Below are 20,689 nucleotides of genomic sequence, written 5' to 3' on the forward strand. Positions count from 1 at the left end.
AATTTATTCCTTAACAAAAATTTGGGGATGAAAACTTTTAGAAACGGAGAGGCTTTTACATTGATCAAAACGCCTACAAGGACAACCATTACCATAGATCGAGGTATTAGCATAAGTAACAAACATGTGCATATACATAGGTGCACATGGTGGGGAAAGGGGTAGGACGAGTCATGACTCTTCCTAAGGGAAAATTTCTCTTACTTAGTAGGCAAGTGCATTATACCTTGTATATATTCACATTTGTTTTTTTGTTTTAGATAATACAATGTTAACTAACCAATTGCTCCTTAAACAAATGGCTATAGAAATTCTCTTTCCATTTAAATGTACTTTTAGTGTGAGACCATAACTGCCCTAGGTTCAATTTATAATATGACTACCCAACCTGCCATTAGCTACAAAGTCATTGGTATGTATGAATAAGTATATTTTTAGCCACATAATCATTTCCAAGTATTAATAATATGTTAGCCACATATAAAGCAAGGAGCACAAGGTTAAATGCATATCTCATCAATAAATCTCAAGCCTAGGTTTAATAAATTATAATCTAACTATTAATGAAATACATAAACTTACCATTACCAAACAAACACATCTAGCTAACGTGTCAAAGCTTTATTGAGTTTATTTACATGACTATTGCAAGCATCAACAATAAAAACACCAAGTTATCAAAGAAACACTTGAAACAGAGCTATGTGAAATCCACATGCAAGTTTTTTACTACAAGCTATGTAGGTTTGATTCTTAAGGATCAAATGTAGCTCCACATGTGGCTGATCACGTGTGCGCCAAGTATGAAGCATGACCAAACCACATAAAGACAATAATTGGTTTAGGCGAGTGTTTGATTTCTCCCTCAAAAGAGTATTAATCATTGAAAAGCAAGCCGGTTGTTTGGTTGTGCACATGTTCAAATTGTACATTTTGGAGGAGTTGTGTATCCTATACATTAGGAAGCAACAAAACATGGATGCCATGATTCTCGCTCGAATGGTGAGTGCCATCCACTCACGTATGTAATTGGGAGACAAGTATCCACTATGGAGCGGAGCCCAAGTTCTGGAAAGCATACATCAACAACACACACTGTATGGAGGAATCCAAAAGAAAGGAAGTGACAAATCATCTCCAAGGTGAAGTGGTTCTAAATAGTGAACGAGGACACATCAAGCAAATGGATGGATATGGCCGCCAATCCAATCTAGGGAGGTGGAAATCTTTTGTTGCTCTCTTTGTGGCAAAAGTGTGTGTGTGTGTGTGTGTGGGTCATCGATGGAGGAGATAGTGTCGACAGATTGCGAATGAGATTCGACGTGTGTGTGTGTCCAGGTTGGCCAAAAAATCTTTGGCCATTTATCTAAGTACTCTATTATACTTACTACATACATACATACATATAGAGTTACTTAATTATTTATGTAATACCAACGAGGAGAGAGAGAGAGAGAGAGAGAGAGAGAGAGAGAGAGAGAGAGAACACCAACAGAATGACACACAGACACTCACTCCCTGTCTGTCTGTCTGTCTGTCTGTCTGTCTCTGTGTGTGTGTCTCTTCCACTTTCCTCTTGAAAAAAACAAAGAGTGAATGTACAGCGAGCGCACTGACTCTTTCACAAGTCTTAATACTTCGCCATCGCCATCGCCATCGCCATCGCCATCGCCATCGCCATCGATCCCGTTCCATCCCTTCCCTTCCCTTCCCTTCCTTCCCTTCTTCCTTTTGCCCGCACTCTGTCTCTTGCTTCACCGTTCCTGCACCAACGATTCCCCGCCTTACTATGTCTGTCCCAAACCTTCGTTTCTGCCATAGCTCGTTCTGAACGGATTACTGAGAGCTTTTTGTTCTGCAATATCACGCAGAATTCCATGCTTTTCTACATTTATTTCTTCCTTCTACACTCAAGTTGACTATCTGATCATCGTGAAATAGATCCAGGTGCATTTCGGGGCTTCTCTCTCTCATTATCTGATTTTCCATGTTTAGCTAAGTCTTTTCTATCATTCATACTAATATTGAAGATCGAATTCATATTACATGAGATGAAATCTGTGCTACTTTCTCTCTTTCTATGCCGATGGAAATAGGATAGAATGCATGAATTTTCGCTTATTTTTCTAAATCGGATCCATCTTCATTAAGATTCCTGTGCCACAATCTAAGTAGCGATCTACTTTTTGCTACAGAATTTCTGTTATCCTGATCATGTTCATTGTGAATTAAGTTAGTCTTTGATGATACGGGAAAACAGGAGGATTGATACGAGAATCAGATGAATGAGATATGGATCGAGGTGCTGATACAATATGAATCAAATATCAAGTTAGATCAATAGATAGATTAACACATGGTTGAAGCAATTGACCCAGTCGGATATGTGACCTTGAATTTCACTAAACATCCATCCTGAATACATTTACATGTCTAGAATAGAGATCTGTATGCAGAGAATTCGTTGTAAATAATCACGGATCTAAATGAATTGGCACAAGGATAAAAATCAACATGGAAAGGGACCACCTTTGAATCTAGGAGCTAGAATCTAGTCCTTACAAATGACTAGATCTCCGTGATGTATCAGACTATATCCAGATTCCTTAATCTTGATCCTTTTGAATGAATGGATTTTTGGTACTGGATTTCAAGATATCATACCTTTAAAGTATGTATACGTAAATTTACCGTGGTTGTAGTTCAAATTATTCATCATATGGCATAGAAATCATAAATGTTGCATTTAGAAAAAAATAAACGGCTCTGATTCAGATTAGTTTTTTTTAGCTTACTGGTATCGAATTAATGAATTAGGCAGTCACAAGATTATGTAGGATTTTTAGCATTACAACCTGATTGAAAAAAGAATCGCATCTAGACTTATCCTTAGGAAGATGTGCAATGATAAACAAAAGCGAGATGTCCTTAGGCAGAATTTCTTTCAACTTTTATATATTTGCTGCTTCTGCCAAGTAGATTTAAGCTTTAGTAATGTTCTTAAGCTTCCAAAGATCTAAGAAAACCATGACAAGATATGTCATTTTAAATGACGAACAAAACTGAATCAGCAGTTTGTTAGTGTCTTACTCACATTGACGGTGGTTTTTACAGTGTCGCATTTGGTTGCCCGCCTTATTTACCTGTTTCTTGCAAAGAATGCTTGATGTGTTTCGACAAAATCCGACAGTTTCCACAGACAAAAATATGGAGATTTACTTTTCTTAGAATTTAATGACACATATCTGCTTTTGTTGAGAGAAGAAAGGTTGTACTATGGGACATTTTAAACTGTAACAAAAGTGTAATAGATTGACTTCTTTTATTTTTTGTCTTAAGATTTGACATACATTTTATATTTTTTTCATCTAGGTTTAACAAAGGGAATCATTGTGGTAGCTTCAAGGCCATTTGAGTCTTAGTGTGCAAATGGCAGTTTCAATGAAAAATGTGGATCCAGCATTCCAAGGGGTTGGTCAGAAAGTGTATCCTATAGATTTAAAAAATGAATTATGTTGTGTAGTTGAAGGTCTGTTATCAAATCTCGAACTATTAATGCTTCCGATTTCAACTTGCTGTATATTTCCTTACATTAATTTGTAGTGGAATGGACATTTGGAGAATTGAAAATTTCCAACCTGTTCATTTGTCCGACTCTGATTATGGAAAGTTCTACACAGGTGATTCATACATTATATTGAAGGTAAACCTCAATAGCTCTGGGTGGCACCTGAGTAAACAAACATGTAATACCATAAGCGAGTTTGTTATTATTCCACTTTATGTCAAGTTCTAAGTCCCTACTAGCTGCACTTCCGAGTTCGAGATAATTGCTTCAAATAATTTGAAACATCTGGGTAAATCCCAATATCAATTCTCATGAACACATGAAAAGAAATCCGATCAGGTATTCTGGATACTAATTATATCAACAATGATGTCATCCTCATCGAAATCCAGTCTAGTTGTCTATATTCATGATGTGAATGCTGGACCATAAATAAACAATTCTACGTTCCTTGTTCTTAATTGATGATCAACCCCAAGTTGTTAGTTTATCCCCACATGTACTCTTAGAGTGGAAATTTTGTGATAGCACCTCAAATGAGGAGTAGCTATTGTGCAACCATGACCATCTGGATTGATGAGATGTCAATGTGGGAAACCGTAGATGAGTAGGGCAGATGTATTTAGGAAAGAGGGAAGTAGGGTAATGGGATTGACTTGTTAGGTTGACTAGAAGAATATTTTCTGTTGGCAGGTTAATATGTACTTAGACTTGGAGTATGTGCCATTAACTTTAAGATAAGTACTATCTAGCTCTAGCTTGTATCTAGGGAGCTAAGTCCTCTTAAATGATAGTTGACAGAAAAGGAATATCCCCACTACTATCAACTGAATTGCAAATTTAATGTGACAATAGACCAAATACAAAATATCAATATCCATTATCGGTGTCAGAAAACTCTGTAGCTGACTAGTCCAGATCCTCGAAGCCCGAAGGTATAAACCCCATGGTAGGACTACCATTGTGAGTGACTCTCATATGTAACAGAAATTTGTATTGACACATGTGCATCTCTGTAGTGTAGCTCTCTATTCCTATTTCTAGTCAATTCTCAATATTTCCAACACATACATCTTTCAATGAATTCAAAGAAACAACAATTTCTTCCATTGCCAAATGGATAAACGGGTCTTTTAACCAAAGTGTTTGATTAATGCGTCAGACAACTGCCTTGAAGAATGGAGCTTACCATTATGATGCTCACTTTTGGCTGGGAAAAGACACCAGTCAGGTATGTTTGAGAAATTGTTATTTTCTTGTATTTTCCACAAAGTTTTCAAGGATTATTATTTGAGCTTCTATATTGCTTGTTTTTTTTTCTCTGTTGAAGTTTCTTATTTGAATGATCTTATATGATATTTTTCAAGGATGAAGCTGGCACAGCAGCAATCAAAACAGTTGAACTTGATGCTGCTTTAGGTGGACGTGCTGTGCAGTATAGAGAAGTACAGGGTCATGAATCCGACAAGTTTCTTTCATATTTTAAGCCTTGCATCATGCCCTTGGAAGGAGGGGCTGCATCTGGTTTCAAAAAGGTAGAAATTGAGAAATTTGAGCCCAGACTTTACATATGCAAAGGAAGGCGAGCTGTGAGAGTTAAACAGGCAAGTTGTCACTAAATATGAATAAATGTGAGATTGACTCATATCATTTTTTCCCAATTTGTCTAAATTAGTCATAAATTTGGATTCAGGTTCCCTATTCTCGTTCGTCCTTGAATCATGATGATGTTTTCATTTTGGAAACGGAATCAAAGATATATCAATTCAATGGTGCAAACTCGAATATTCAGGAACGAGCCAAGGCATTAGAAGTTGTACAATATATAAAAGATACATATCATAATGGAAAATGTGAAATTGGAATAGTTGGTAAGGAAGCTTGTTATGCTTACAAGATTGATGAATTACTTTATTACTTATTGATGATTCAATGGACTTGCATAATTACCCATATTTTATTTTTCAGATGATGGAAAACTTGTTGCTGAAGCTAATACAGGAGAATTTTGGAGCCTCTTTGGAGGCTTTGCACCAATTGGAAGAAGAGCAACGTTTGAAGATGATAATCCTTGTGAGAGTTATGCAGGAAAGCTTTACATGTAAGTTTTACTGTACATGAAGCTATTGAGATTTGTATTGTCTATTCTATCTTGTCTGCCCTCGTTGCCATAATGAAAATCAGACAAGATAGATTATAAAGTATATATATTTTTATTCGTTACTTCCACCTTGCTACATAATGTTCATACTAACAACGAGATACTCACTGGATAGATTACTTGGTGAGTTGTAAAAGGTAGATCTGATTGTTAGCAAAGAAAGAAATAGCAAAAAAAAGATATATTAATATCTCCAAAGGACCATAATAGCCTACGTGATCTGACAAGGATTACTCCTATTTATGTTAGCTCATCAATGCAATTAACAAAAGAGACAGTGAAAGAAAAAGATCTTTCTACTCTAGATTCCGAAAACTAAATGGTCTGACATGTAATCACGAATAGCCGACTATGAGGTTTGGTGCATTAGCTCTCAAACTTAAATTGCTGGCCTCTGAAAATCTTCGTCATGGGTTGATCCAATATGGAGGGGTTGGAGGATGCTGAGGGCGTCTCTCATCCCTTGTAATGACATCTTTGATCTTATGAACATAATACATATCAAGGTGCCGGTCTGAGCTGGTGTTGGCAATGTCCATCATAAAGAGCAATTGGTATAGCTATTGACTCCTTTTGAGTCATTACTGTAATTGGCTGGAATGCTTGCTTGTACATGGGAAGTGTCCTAGTTGTGTTCATGCTTAACAATTCTTTGAAGGTTCTTGGCTAGGTAGACCGGTGAATTTTAACCTCTCCCTCAACAGGCCCTCTCTATGCGTCTTTATCTCTGGAAGGAAAAACTCTTAAACATCTTTTATCATTGTATTCCACTCTCCAGCAAGGTTCAATGAATTCTTTAAAGGTACAATGATGTCTTCATTGGTCACACAAAAGGCCATGACCTCATGGATCTCATCCACAACCTCGCTGTCTCAAAAAGATAAAAGCTATCATCTCCTGTAATGGGAGTTATAGGCCAAGCTATTGTAACCATGTAAACCTAGAATATCCTGTGAAGAAAAAATTGAGGACACGCCTCAATTGTGGCCTTTAATTTGTTTATAGAATGTTTATCATATTTATGACAAAATACAATTATGTCAGTTTTATAAATTTGTAAAAATGGTTTGGTCTCATAGGTCATCTTGGCCTTTAATATATGATAATGTTGCTGTCATTCCTTCTTTCTTTCTGAGTTCATAATAGATTGGGCAATGACACACATAATAGGCAAGCAAGATCAAGGCTTCCAACCTTGCATGGAACAAGAAGAGATCCTACTTGAATTAAATTTGAAGAAAAGGTGTATAGGTTATCCTAGGACAAGAGAATAAAGAGCATGGAAAATAATGAATGAGAGGCATGCAGACAACTAACTTCGACTCAGGCTCAGCATCAATATGTAAAAGCTCTCTGTTACATTCTTAGACAGCTCTCTTTGCCCACCCACCTGACTCATGCCCACGTGAATCCACCTCTTTTGCTATACAAATGGTGGTGAGGAATGAAATCAATTGGTTACAATCTGGAAAGGCACAAGATCATCGTGGATTATTAAGTGAGCACTTTATCAATGGCCCTGACACCTTGGTCCCACTTCTTTCACACATCTTTAATCGAGATATATGTGAAGGTTTCCCTACTTGTGGAACAATATACAATTATTCCGATCATCAAGAGTGGCTCTATTCGAGAGTTCGGATTGAGTGTATGCTGCCGCTCAGAGGAACAGGCAAGAGAATCTATTCACTATATGTATCAGTGTTAGAAAAAGTGTGTGCTCCTAATTGGTTGAATTCAAATAAGGGCACCCGTTTCTTCAGTCTTTCAAATAAGGGCACCTTGCGTAGTGGGCCACAGCCTTGTTTAAAGAGGCAATGGTATCTCCCTCTAATTTCATAAAAGATACTTCAATGAAAAACATAGTGTTCTTCGGATTCCACTCCTTGATGACACAATTGGCAAATTCTCTCTTCTAGAGGTAGTCGTGTATATCTGCTACCTCAATCTGTAACTGATGTGATGAAGTTCGCAGCTGCCCTATCACACTACGCAGCACATAGGATAGATGTATGTCCATATAAGGTGGCCTGATGATGAATCCATCCTCCGACATGTGTAAGAAGTGTGTCTTATAGTGGGCCATCTTTGTACCAAGTGGTATTTTGGGCCTGATCCATGTGATCTTGTTTTCTAAGTTAATAATATCAGTTTGGATCACTCTTATTCTTTTCCACTTTGGCCATATTTAGATGGGGACAGTCCAAGCTATATTGGAACGGGGGTAGTGCATTTATACTCATGCCATGTGACTCGAACCATTGCTGCATTTCAGCATACCAACAATGAATGAATGTCTCCATTTTCAGCTAGTTGTCTTGATGACATAAGTGCCAACCTTGGGTACCTTCATTTAGGGGCTCCCAAAGACGTTGGATAAATGTCACTGATCAGAGCAATGCCTCAGTGAATATAGGTGCTGCTCCCATCTCTGCCTGGATTATATCGTGGGGCACTGATGCTTTGCTCCTTATCGTGTGAGCAATCATTGACACTAAAGGTCTCTCTAAATATTTCCAATGATTTGCCTTGTGAAGACTCTGTCCCCATGTTTCTACTCCAGAGAGAAGAGTTGGTGTGACAAGTGTATCAAATAACCACAACTTAGTTCGTGCTCTTGGAACTGCAAATGTGGACATCGTCTCTCGAGAGCACCAAGGGTGCATATCCACGAGAAAGTCGGGCACAAGCAGCCTCCTATAAGGAGAACCTAGGCCTTCTAAATGTTACTCCTAGGTATGCGTAGGAGCGTGTATATTCCACCTTTTCCTCTCCCAAGAAGAATTCCGGTTCTGATCTTATTACCCATGCTTGAGTGGTGTTAAACACCATCACTTTAGTTTTATCCATGTTGATTGACAAACCTTTGTCCGTACAAAATAGTTTTAAGGCATTTAGATGTCTTTGTAGTCCCTCTAGAGAGTCAGAAATCAGGACAATATCAGCATATAGTAATATTTGTATAGCTATACCTGCTAGGCGTGCTCCCGAATCCCCGAATCTCTCTATGTAATGTGATACTTCATCTATATAGAGACCGAAGAGAGTGGGTGATAGTGGGCATCCTTGCTTCACTCTAATTGTGCTAGCCACCGCCTCTGACAAATCCTTGGAAGACCATACTTTTCCTGACACGGGTTCATAGAGTGCATAGATTCCCCATTGCACATCTGTAGGAACACCAAGGGCTTCTAGCTGCTGCATAAGCCGAGCACGTGGCAGTGTCAACGGCTTTTCGGAAATCCAGAAAACAGCAATAAATCCTCTTATTATGGGCTCTGCTCTCCTCAATAAGGGCCCGGAGGGTGAATATGTGATCCAAAGTTGTGAACCCCTCTGAAAGCCTGCCTGTCCATCTGAATGGCAGCCATTCCGCTCTGCCCATATACTCAATTCTGATTCTAGAATCGAGCCATATAGTTCAGCCAAGTAATGGCCAATCATGATTGTTCTATAGTTGCTTGGCATCATTGGGTCTCCACTCTTGAGGATTGGTACAATGGTATGTTGAGTCTATCTAGTAGGGAAACCTTCACACATGGCTCTATTAAAGATGTGTGCTAGCAATGGGAGCAAGGTGTCATGGGCATAGATAAAGTGCTCACCCACCAATCCATCATGATCTTGGTCCTTCCCAAATTGTAGCCGATCAATGGCATTTCTTACATTTTGTGGAGTAAAAAAGGTTGATTCATGTGGGCGTGAGCCATGTGGGTGGGGAAGAAGAGGTTGCCCCGGGATATGATATAGGACCTTTGCATATCCATGCCACACCTGAGGTGAGGTCACTTGTGTGGTAGGTTGCCTCTCATTAAACATTTTCCATGCTCTTTTACATTCTTGTCCTAGAAACAAGCGATACAAATGATCTTCAAATTTAGCCAAATACAATCTATTATTCTTCCTTACGAGGCGTTGGAAGGTTGCTCTCGTTTGTTTGTGTATAAATGCCCGAGTTACATCGCGCTGCAAGCATCTCCTTGTATCACGACATTCCTCATCATAACAACTATTTTGTATTACTCTACCAAGTTTGGGGGGATTGGCCATTGTGTGAGGAAAGGCATTTGTGGCTGCTTTATGCAATGATTTTGACAATCCTTGGGTAAGTTCTTCAAGGGGTGCGAAAGGATCCAAATCGAGCATGCCATTGTATACACCACAACTATACACATCAATTGTCTCACGAGTAAATAGATACTTAGCCAGCCCACTCTCATTAGCATATACATCCTTTGTGCATCCATCCTTTACCTCAAAGTGTAGATATGCATGATCTGCTGCTAAGCCAATAGGTCTACTCGATATAGTGAACTCTTTTCAGATATAAGAGATAGAGATCCCATTAGATAATCGACTATGCTTGCACCTCCTTTTGGGTTCCAACATGTCAAAGCATTTGATCCAAGCCATTATATATCACAAATCCATGCGCACTTCCCAAGGCTAGAAAGTGTTTTCCATATTCAGTTATAGCACTCATATCTTGAACTTGTCGATTTAGGCCAACCTCTTCTGCCATAACTTCTCCATAAACAGCCTCGTTGGTGTTAAACGTAGTTGTTTGTTCATCCTTGGTTCGTGCATTAAAATCTCCTAATAGTATTATGTCCCCCATAGTAGCAAATCTTATGATATCATCATATAATGATGGATATGGTGATTCACCTAAAGGTGCAAACCGTGAGTAGGCAGGTGGAAAGTAGCAAATTGCAATATATAGCTCCCTAAGATCCCCTCTTTTGATTCATATCCACATGTAATGTGCATCTTAGTTCCTTATGCACAACACACACTCTATCATGAAACTCTTGTTTGTATAACACAACCACTCCTCCCGAACCTCTAGCGTGTCCCAAGTTCCCAGTATCTGAGGTTGGGGATGACATATTGACTCCCATCTATATCCTTGTACATCAGGGAGTTTGCTAGCCTTGCATTGGCGGGTCTCTGTTTACGTAGCAATATTTGTGTTTTTGAAGGTATCTTCAAAATATTCGACATTTGTCGATAGAGAGCTGTTGCAATTCCATATAGTCATGCGTAGGTTCTCATAGGCCATATATTGTCATGCGGTTCTCTTCTCTGTAATAATGACCATACCATCTCTTTATACAACCCATTTTCCTTCTTGTCGTGCATCAAGTACTTGTGTCATATTTTCTTTGCGGTGTGCCACTTGAGCTGGAGTGAGTAATCATCTAAGTATATTCTATCCATTCAGACTCCATGGTATCTTAGGACAGTAGGTACAAGGTATGAAATACAGAGGGCAGAGAAAATAATATAGATTCCAGGAATTCCTATGTGGCAGAAAACACAGAGGATCAGACTTGGCAGAAAATGCAGAGAATCAGATTTGCAGAAAACGCAAAGGATCAGACATTGCAAAAAACCTAGAGGATCAAATATTGCAGAAAACGTAGACAGAAAATGATAATGAGAAAAGCATAAGGTGCCCCATGATATATAATTTGGGATGAGATGGGAGCAGCCCCAATAGTGATCTAGCCACTTTTCCAATCAGTGACAAGAGATTTGGAAGCTCCCAAAGCAAACATATTAACAGGTAGAACTTGAGGGCCCTTCTTTTCGATAGGAAAGCTTTTCTCATGTCGATAGCCATGAAGCGGATAATAAGGGCTTTAGCTCTAGACTCATCTCTTCCCACACTCCACATTGAAGCAAATGGATTCTTGGCATCTTCTTGTGGCTTCCTTTTTCAGCCCAACCAACCACTTGTACATGCAACACATTAGCGTTCCTCTTGGCCTCTTCTTCTAATGTAATGCTCATCATTTCCATCCTATCCACTGATGTTCCTTTTTGTTTTTCACTACCTCTATCCAAGGAACATTTCCTTTAATTTCTTTTTGGGCATGCTTAGCTTGAGCTTTGGCATTCTTTGGCCATTTTTGCCCATGTTTGCATTTCCGTAGTGACATGGGCTTTAACTGTAGAGATGCATTTTTTTACTGCTTCTTGTCCTTTTTCTAAATTGACTTTTATAGCTACTAACTCAACCTTATTTGAGGATATTTCATCCTTAAGGTATTGATTGCGTCATGTCATCCTTGAGCTCTAAGTTTGATTTCTTGAAATGGCTTGCTATGCCTTTCTGCATCTCTTCTAATAACTCAATCTTGAGAGAGGCATATAACTCTGTTTTCTGTTTCTCTATCTCCTTTTTCATTTCTTCTTTTAATGCTCTTTCTATACATATCCTCTATGAGAAGATTGATCTTTTGCGTAATCAAATGGCGTAATATCATCTTTTCCCTCTTCGACATCAAATGGAGCCTGCATTTTGGGTGCCTCGTGTGCCTTTCTAACGCTATTCGGGGTGCTTCCATCCCATCCTTTTTGTCTATGGTATCTTCTTGGGGTCTTCCATGGATCTGGACCCTCTTTATTGGTGTTGAGATCTATATGTCATCATAGCGACAAGTAAAACATGCTCCAAGAGATTGTACTCATGTCATCATAGCAACAGGTTGGTACATGCAAAAGATAATTGTTGATATGCTGAAATGCAAGTGTTTCCAATCATATGGCATAAATACAAACACACTATCCTGGTTCTGTTGTGGCTTGGATTGTCCACACTTGGACATGAGAAAAGTGGAAAATAATAGAGTGATCTGAATTGATAGTTGCTAAATTGAATAATGAAAGCATGTGGATCAATCCCAAAATGCCACTTGACAGGAAGATGGCCCATAATAAGGCCCTCTTTTTTACTCGTCATAGAGAGATTTAACATTAGGCCCTCTTGGATGCACATCTATCACAAGTACTTTGTAATATGACAGAGAAACTCAGGACCTCTTGACATCAGGAAGAGATTGAGATAGGCAGATATGCATGCAAAACTATGGAAGAATGGATTTGCCAATTATATTATTGGGATGTGCAATTAAAGGAACATTAATTTTGCCATTGTATTGCTTTTCACGAAATAAGAGGGAGATTTATTGTATCTTCAAATAAGGTTTTGGTCCACCCCGCAAGATAATGGAATATGAAATTCACTGATTCTTGGGATTGTTCTTAGTAGAAATCAGGAGACATAGGCACAAGTTTCCGAAGTAAAAGAATATTGCCACGAAATGTCATTAGCAAAGATCCACCACAGCCGTCTTTAGCACTGTTAGAGCTTAATCCTAATGTAACCGAATGATAAGGAAATATAAGATAAGAAAATAGAGGAGAGAGAAAGAAGGGTGTCGATCCACCCGACCACCCTTGAGCGAAGGGATCGAGACGGATTGGAGCCTCGATGGCGTCCCATACCACCGTTGTGGCATCGAGTTGTACCTGGTACTGGTGCGCTCGCTACAAGAGTCTCTTCACCACACGATCAAAGTCTCGACGTAGTAAAATAATGTGTCAATGAGGGTAGCTAGCCCTCATATTTATAGCCAGACCAAAGGCCCTTAGGCAAGTTGACACTTGGCCCTTATGGGTTGTCCCAATTTCTAGGATTAAAAGTAATCCCCCCTTCTTTACACTCTCGTTTAACCCTCACACTTTATCCACATGTATAGAATACTATGGTACAACTTACAACGTGATATTATATGGTCATGCCCGTAATAAGCACTGTCACCCCCTCCTCATGCTACAAGTTAATCAAGGGCTATAGAAGCAATCTCTCAACCACAAGATTTGAAAGGGGTTTACATTAGATTGGAAAATAGCAAATTTTCATGCACATAGGCCACATTCATTTGGACCATAGCCCTACCACCCTTGTTATTGACAAGTCAAACCCATTATCACTTGATATTGAAGGTGCTTTCCTCACTTTGGAGACCTCTCTATCTTGGATTGGCACATGTTGGAGATCATAAGGGCATCACTTGACTAAGTTCACATGTTCAATGCTTTATTAACAAGAATATATGGTACCTTGGTCCTGCTAATGTAATTCTATTAATTTTGGTTTGTTGTTCTCAAAGATTAGACAGCATTTAAAAATGTAATCTGTTCAGTTTTATAGGCCATGTGGTCTCTTAAAGAAGTCAATTTATCATTCTTTCTCATGATCTCCTCACTCGCTCACCAGAACACACACAATTTGTAAACCTTGACTGCTGTTCACTTATAGAAGTATTTATATGTTTGAAATAGTCTGGAAGATGGACAGCTGAATCCGATAATTGAATCACCCCTAACAAAGGGAATGCTCGAATCAAACAAATGCTATGTGCTTGATTGTGGAGCGGAAATTTTCATTTGGATGGGCCGCATTACTTCCCTGGAAGAGAGAAAGGCAGCCAGTATACTTGCAGAGGTAAGAACAAAATCAATTTGTTCCTTTGTGGAGCTTAGTTTTATCTTTCTTTATTCAATTGTTCCTTTGTGGAGCCTAGTTTTATTTTTCTCTATTCATGTGGTTATTCGGTCTCCTCAGGAATTTCTGTCATCTCAGAAAAGACCAAAGCAGACACTTCTAACCAAGATCATGCAAGGTTTTGAGACATTGATATTCCGTTCCAATTTTGATGCTTGGCCTCTGGGAGGTGGGGCCACCACGTCTGAAGAGGGCAGAGGCAAAGTTGCAGGTGCATATCAACTTACAAATTATATGCTTGTAGTTCTCCCCGAGTCTTCCATCTGAACCTGAAAGTAGTGTCATGGTGCAATGTCTTGTTCATGAATGCTGTAGATAGAAACTAAGATAAAATAAGGATAGTTTGGCTATGAATTTGAACCTAGGTTTTCATAAAGTGCAGTATTTCTTTTTGTGAGATATTATTGGTTTGTCCATTGACAATTTGTTGATGTTAGTTTTCTGTATATTGTTTTTCAACTAGCTTTTTATAGGTTTTATTAGCTTTTCGAGAGTGATAACCTGGTGAAAATAGTCTCACTATTATTGCATTTTGTAATTTGTTTTATAATTGATTCTTTATCACGTTTTTGGCAATATGTATTGTGTTAATATGGTCACAAGTCCAAATTTTTTATTTAATGCTATATGTCCTGTTAATTGTTTTACTGTATTGCAGCTATGCTGAAACAGCAAGGAGTCAATGTAAAAGGGCTTTTGAAAGGCACTCCCACCAAGGAAGAAATACCACCTCTTTTTGATAAAAATGGGAAACTTGAGGTAATATATCCCTTTATAGGTTTTGTAGCACGATTTCATTTAATTAGGGTTAGTGTTATTTGGCTGATCTCTTGATCTTCCAGGTTTGGAGAATCAATGGTTCCACTAAAATTTCCATTGCCACAGCAGATGTTGGCAAATTCTATGTTGGGGATTGCTATTTGATACTTTACACTTATCTTGGTGACCGAAAAGATGAATACTTTCTTTGCCATTGGATCGGAAAACAAAGCACAAAAGTGGGTGCATCTATTCATTTCCATCATTCATAAACTTGAACTGTTCATCATTGCATCATGGAAATACTATAAATACTATTTGTCTATGAAAAGTGCTAATAATGGATTAGGTCCCTAGAAAAGAACACTTTATGTGCAGTTGGGTTGGAGAACAACCCATAGGGTTGATACATCTGTGATTGCCTTCATGAATAAACTGCAGATTATAAAGTATATGTGTACCCTTTTATAAAAACCAACAGAGAAATGTCTAGTAAGAGAAGTTAAATTTGCATAGAAAAGCAATGAACTGGACAATTCTATTAATCAGTGTCCTGCTATGGTTAATACGACATTAATAGAAAATTCACTGCCACCTCCATCTGATAAAACAAATTGCAGTCTAATCCTCCAAAAAATTAAAAGAACACACCATTAATAATTTTGGGACTTTTGGTACTATATTATTCCTAGTAACCCGTTGGTCATAACTATGCAGGAGGACCAGGCTCTAGCTTCTCACCTTGCAACACAAATGGCCGTTAGTAATAAAGGACGGCCTGTGCAGGTGAGTTTTTATAGCTATATAGGTACTTCTCTATAAGTCTTCATGGCTGGCTAAATATTATTGATTCCCTTTTGTTTTAGGTACGTATTTTTGAAGGAAAAGAACCTGCTGAGTTTCTGGGATTATTCGAGAACTTCTTCCTTTTGAAGGTTAAGTATAATCTAGATATCGCTTGTGATTTTCTTATTCCGTGATAGTAGCTAAATCAGATGGTTTTTGCAGGGGGGCTTGAGTTCAGGATACCAAGGAAAGGTGACTGATCAGGGTTTAGTATACGATACTTATAAAGATGATGGGGTGGCATTATTTCGAGTTGAAGGAACAGATCGTCATAATAGGAAAGCAATTCAAGTTGATCTGGTCAGTATTTCTGTTTCATACAGAACATCTCTAAAATTTGATGAGCATGTTGTTTGGAGAGAATAATGCTTTTTTGTATGGCTACATAAAAAATTGTTAAAAGACAAATGTGCTGTTTTTAATACGTCGATTAGTTTGACATTGAATGAAATTACAAGCACGTAAAGAAGGATGAAAATTCAGAATTTAAGCTGATAAATTTTAAGCCTCTCCATCAGCCAGCCACTCCGCAATTCTATAGCCAGGCATAGTGTTAAGAATTAGGTAATTAACTAGGGTTAATTAGTGACTAATTATGTGAGTAGTTGATAAACGGAAGATTAGGTGATATGTGTGTGAGAGGAAGAGAGAGAGGAAGTTACACTTATGAACAATAACATAAATGGGGGATGATTAACAAGAGTGTATATTAAAAAGCATCATCAAATACAAAAATACTCACAATGAGGTAAATATACATCTCATGTGCAAAGGTGCACATGTGTGAGTAGAATATAGTTACAAAGGTGTAACTCCTATATTAAATGATCATGGGAGTGGAGGATCTACAATGTATCCACTCAAGTACAAAATCCTATTTAAGGCTTTAAGGTCAACACACTAACTAGATTCTATCTAGGTAACTACTAAGTTACGTGTGTTGACTAACTAACTAAATCTAGTTGAGCTTGATATCTCAACACAGTCTATAAATGTTGTGTGGCTCTTCTTTTATTTTAAATGTATGTGAAACTCCTTTTTAAATGTATGTGAAGGTTCAAAATACTTAGATAAATTTCAAGCCTCTCCATCAGCCAGCCACTCTGGAACCCAATTCTATAGCCAGGCATAGTCTTTAAATGTTGTGTGGCTCTTCTTTTATTTCTAAATGCATGTGAAACTCCTTTTTAAATGTACAAAATTTCAGTTCTCTTGTGTTTATGATGCCATTAAGGCGTCTGTAGTTTTTTATGGGTAAAGGAGTCCTTATCCATTGGAAATTTACTGAGCTCTGTAAATTAGAGATACCATACAGGTAGTTACTTAAGGTGAAGATGCATCACATATATGCTCAATCTCTAAATAAGGACAGTATTGCTAGTTTGAGAAAATCAACAAATACTTCTAGTTTTCGTTTAATTATTCTATACCATATTCTCAAACACAACTGTGTCGTAGAATTCATTGTTTATTTAATTTATATATTGGGCACCTTTGTCTTCCTCATACAAATTCATACACAATAATGCCCAAGTCCAGAATCAATGAGTTTATAATATTTCATTTAATATAAAAAATTTAGGACCTTGTATTTGGGTCTACCATAACTTTTTTATTCATAAATTCAAACTCTTAATTTCTTCTGTGAGAATTGAAATGACAGTGGTGCTGTACTGCTCTCCATTCTGGATCGACCTATGCTAGAGATCTTTTGAAGACAAAAGCCACAATATATCTGACTTGAGTCTCTTTTGGCTTATTTGCTTTTATGTTTACTTAGTAACATTTATTTTATTTTGATTTGTTGTTCTCAAAGATGAGACAACACTTAAAAGGTATAATCTCTTGTTTGGTCTTATAGGCCATTTTGGCCTCTTAAAAGACGTTAATGCATCTTTCTTTCTTTCTACAACTAACCTAGCAGAATATGGTTCTCTGTATTTATCCTGATACTAGCTACTAAAGTTGTTTCATCTTTTGATGTCCTGGAAGCATGGAAAGATCTTGATGCTTCTTTAAGGCCATCACAATAGAATATTTTTCCTTCTGATCACATTATTAGCCATTAAAAGTTACAACCATCACCTAATGTCTTTCTGGAATTATATAACATTTATAAGATATTGTTGCAACGGTAGGATTGAATGATGGTTTTGGTTTGTGCTCAATATTTCCCCACAGTATGGGTGTAGGCAGAGCACTTTACCTCTGTTACTTACATCTGAATTGGCCTATGCCAGGATGCGGAAAACTTGAACTCATCTTACTGCTACATCTTGCAAAATAATGCTGCAATTTTCATATGGAATGGGAATTCGAGTATTTCTGAAGAGCAACAAGTAGCAGTGAAAATGGCCGAGTTTCTGAAGGTATACCACATAATGGCCGTTTTTATCAAGATTAGTGAAGCTGAATGAGAGCAAAATGTATGCTTACTGTCTGCTGTTTTCTTTTTCCCATATAATGCAGCCCGGTACTACAGCTAAGATACTGAAGGAGGATTCTGAACCAGCCACATTCTGGAACCTGCTTGGTGGAAAAAAGACACATCCAAACTATAGGGAACCCAAGGAAGCTGGCAAAGATCCTCATTTGTTTACTTGCTCCCTACTTAAGGGTATGTTTGTGATTAATATGAGCAACATGAGTCATTTTCCTTCATACCAAAATTTAAGTGATTTGCTAAATTCCTGTGTCTTGCACCATGGTCAAATTTACAACATACTGGAGTACAGGGAAACTGGAGGTTAGTGCACGGCAGCTGTGATAATATTATTTGTTAATTATTGATCAATAAAATGAGATATAACGTCATACAATGAAATGTTCTAGGTTGTGGAAGTATACACTTTTGATCAAGACGATCTATTAAGTGAGGATGTGATGATCCTTGATACATATACAGAAATTTTTGTATGGGTTGGTCAAAATGCAGATGTTGAAGAGAAGAAACAGACATTCGACATTGCTCAGGTGAGTGCATCTCTTGATTTGATGATCTACAGATTTAGTGAAAGGATGTGTATTTTTCTATTTTTCTTACTGCAAAAGCTTATTGCAGAAATATTTGGATCGAGCTGCAAAACTTGATGGTAATCCTGCAGATGTGCCAGTGTATAAAGTCCCGGAGGGAAGTGAGTCCTTCTTTTTCACAAAGCATTTTAATACTTGGGACCCAACCAAAGCAGCAGTAAGTACCGTTACAGTCGGTTATTTTCAAATTCCTTTTACCAGAACATTATCAGATTAAAGGTTTAAAGGTTGATGAGAAATGAGGTCAAATTGTGTTGGTGTGGTTTAATATTTCAGTGCTCTTTTTAGTATAGCTTTCTTTATTTGTCATGGTGGTTTTCACATCCACAGGTACAAGGAGGTTCTTTCCAGAAAAGGATTTCCATTCTGTTGGGGCTACATTCACCAACGGCAGAGGTGAGGCATGGATGTAGATAGTAAAGATGATTAATATGATAATTTTTTCATATATGTGATGTAAACAACAAACGCAGTCTCCTATGAGAAATACAACCATCGAAGGTGTGGAGACTGGATCCCTTGCAAAGTTAACTCCAACACCGAAGAGGCGAAGTGGATCCACACAATGGGCTGCAGCAGTTGCAGCTTTATCATCTTCTATAAACATTTCTGGCATCACAGATGGCCCAAAACCTGTTGTAAAACCCATCAGAGTAAGACTCTCATCCACTGAAAGTCCTGAGAGTTCTTTGAAGAGCGAAGAAGAGAAGCCCAAAGGTAATAAATCCTAGTTTTGTTATATGGTTGAACAGAGCAAAAGAAGATGTCCCAAGTTTCTAGTCGGGTTAATGATCATTTTGGAATGCAGATGCTTTACCGTCCGAAGCTGAAGCTAGCTCTATTGTGGAAAATGATGTTGGAACTGTTGAAGAGAAGCCAAGTGAAGACAAGACATCAGAATTCTTTAGCTATGAAAGACTAAAATGCAGATCTGAGGATCCAGCTCCTGGAGTTGATCCAAGGAAGAGAGAGGTAAAGATACGTTTTAATTACAGCTGGATTATGTATAACTTGTTGAAGTCAGTCTAGAGTCTTAGAGATTTTTGGTTATTTCTTGTTCAGTCCTACCTTTCACCAGATGATTTCAAGAAGGTATTTGGAATGGAATCTGAAAAGTTTTATGAACTGCCAAAGTGGAAACAAGAAATTCAGAAGAGGGCGCTTGATCTATTTTGAGATTCTCTCGTTTTTTCGCGGAATTCGAGACTTTGTATTTATTTGTTCTTGCTATCATTGGCTGAGTATTAGCATCATCTTTTCGAAGTGATATTATTTTGGTGGTTCCCTGTTGGTCATTCATTTAAGTCAATAATGTTTGGCATAGCCATTTACATCCAAGTTTGTGAAATGATATATAAATATTTATTATGACATTGAAGGTTCTATTTGAACATTGTAAATGTAGATCCCTCGGGCATTTTCATCCCCCTCCTTTGTATCAGATGGTATTCTTTGATATCATGTTGTAATTCACCATGTTGCTAAAAATGTGAGTGTATTGTGATGAAACGACGGTCTATTTTCATCCCCCTCTGTATCAGATGGTATTCTTTGATATCATGTTGTAATTCACCATGTTGCTAAAAATGTGAGTGTATTATGATGAAACGACGATCTATTGTCGAATATAAAATGCTAAGGAGAAGGAATTTGTCACCCATAATTGTTGTAGAGAGAAAAGGACAGATCTACTCATTGTTTTAGGTCAAATTGTAAACTTGTAGGGTGGAGTAACTTGGTTTGCCTAAATTGTGTAGACCCCTCGCCGTGCAGTGTTGCATTGCAACAGAATTGAGAAAATGGCGGTGGTTGAAATGATTGTAAATAGAAACAGATAAGCTCAGCCATCCCCTTAACCCTGGTATCATCCTTGTATGTTGCTAAACTGGGGTGATTAGCACATTGCTATATGTTGACCCTTAAGTCTGGTAATGTCCTTGTACTGATGCCATATGGTTGTGCACCA

At 37.9% G+C, this 20,689-nt stretch overlaps 1 protein-coding gene across 1 annotated transcript; it reads left to right on the plus strand.

Moving 5' to 3' along the window:
• Window positions 1-1,522: 1,522 nt before the first annotated feature.
• Window positions 1,523-20,230, plus strand: LOC147853101 (villin-3-like). Its single transcript, XM_087333076.1, has 23 exons — window positions 1,523-1,947; window positions 3,373-3,485; window positions 3,604-3,703; window positions 4,731-4,799; window positions 4,936-5,172; window positions 5,262-5,439; window positions 5,537-5,669; window positions 13,863-14,025; window positions 14,146-14,296; window positions 14,744-14,844; window positions 14,928-15,083; window positions 15,562-15,630; window positions 15,711-15,779; window positions 15,853-15,990; window positions 17,931-18,059; window positions 18,160-18,307; window positions 18,426-18,436; window positions 18,523-18,663; window positions 18,752-18,880; window positions 19,054-19,119; window positions 19,197-19,440; window positions 19,532-19,695; window positions 19,786-20,230. Exons 2-23 carry the CDS (start codon window positions 3,430-3,432, stop codon window positions 19,897-19,899), a joined length of 2,766 nt encoding a protein of 921 aa, XP_087189202.1. The 5' UTR covers window positions 1,523-1,947; window positions 3,373-3,429; the 3' UTR covers window positions 19,900-20,230.
• Window positions 20,231-20,689: the final 459 nt, after the last annotated feature.

Source organism: Azolla caroliniana, unplaced genomic scaffold, assembly GCF_043228905.1.
Source record: "Azolla caroliniana isolate FFs.n. ecotype wild unplaced genomic scaffold, voAzoCaro1.0.p SCAF_17, whole genome shotgun sequence".
Lineage (NCBI taxonomy): Eukaryota > Viridiplantae > Streptophyta > Polypodiopsida > Salviniales > Salviniaceae > Azolla > Azolla caroliniana.

Bases quoted from the DNA above. Each gene is read 5' to 3' on its own strand.
- LOC147853101 (XM_087333076.1), top strand. From the start codon at position 3,430: ATGGCAGTTTCAATGAAAAATGTGGATCCAGCATTCCAAGGGGTTGGT. The intron at 3,704-4,730 runs GTAAACCTCAAT...TTAATGCGTCAG, and splicing joins ATTCATACATTATATTGAAG to ACAACTGCCTTGAAGAATGG. The intron at 14,026-14,145 runs GTAAGAACAAAA...CGGTCTCCTCAG, and splicing joins CAGCCAGTATACTTGCAGAG to GAATTTCTGTCATCTCAGAA.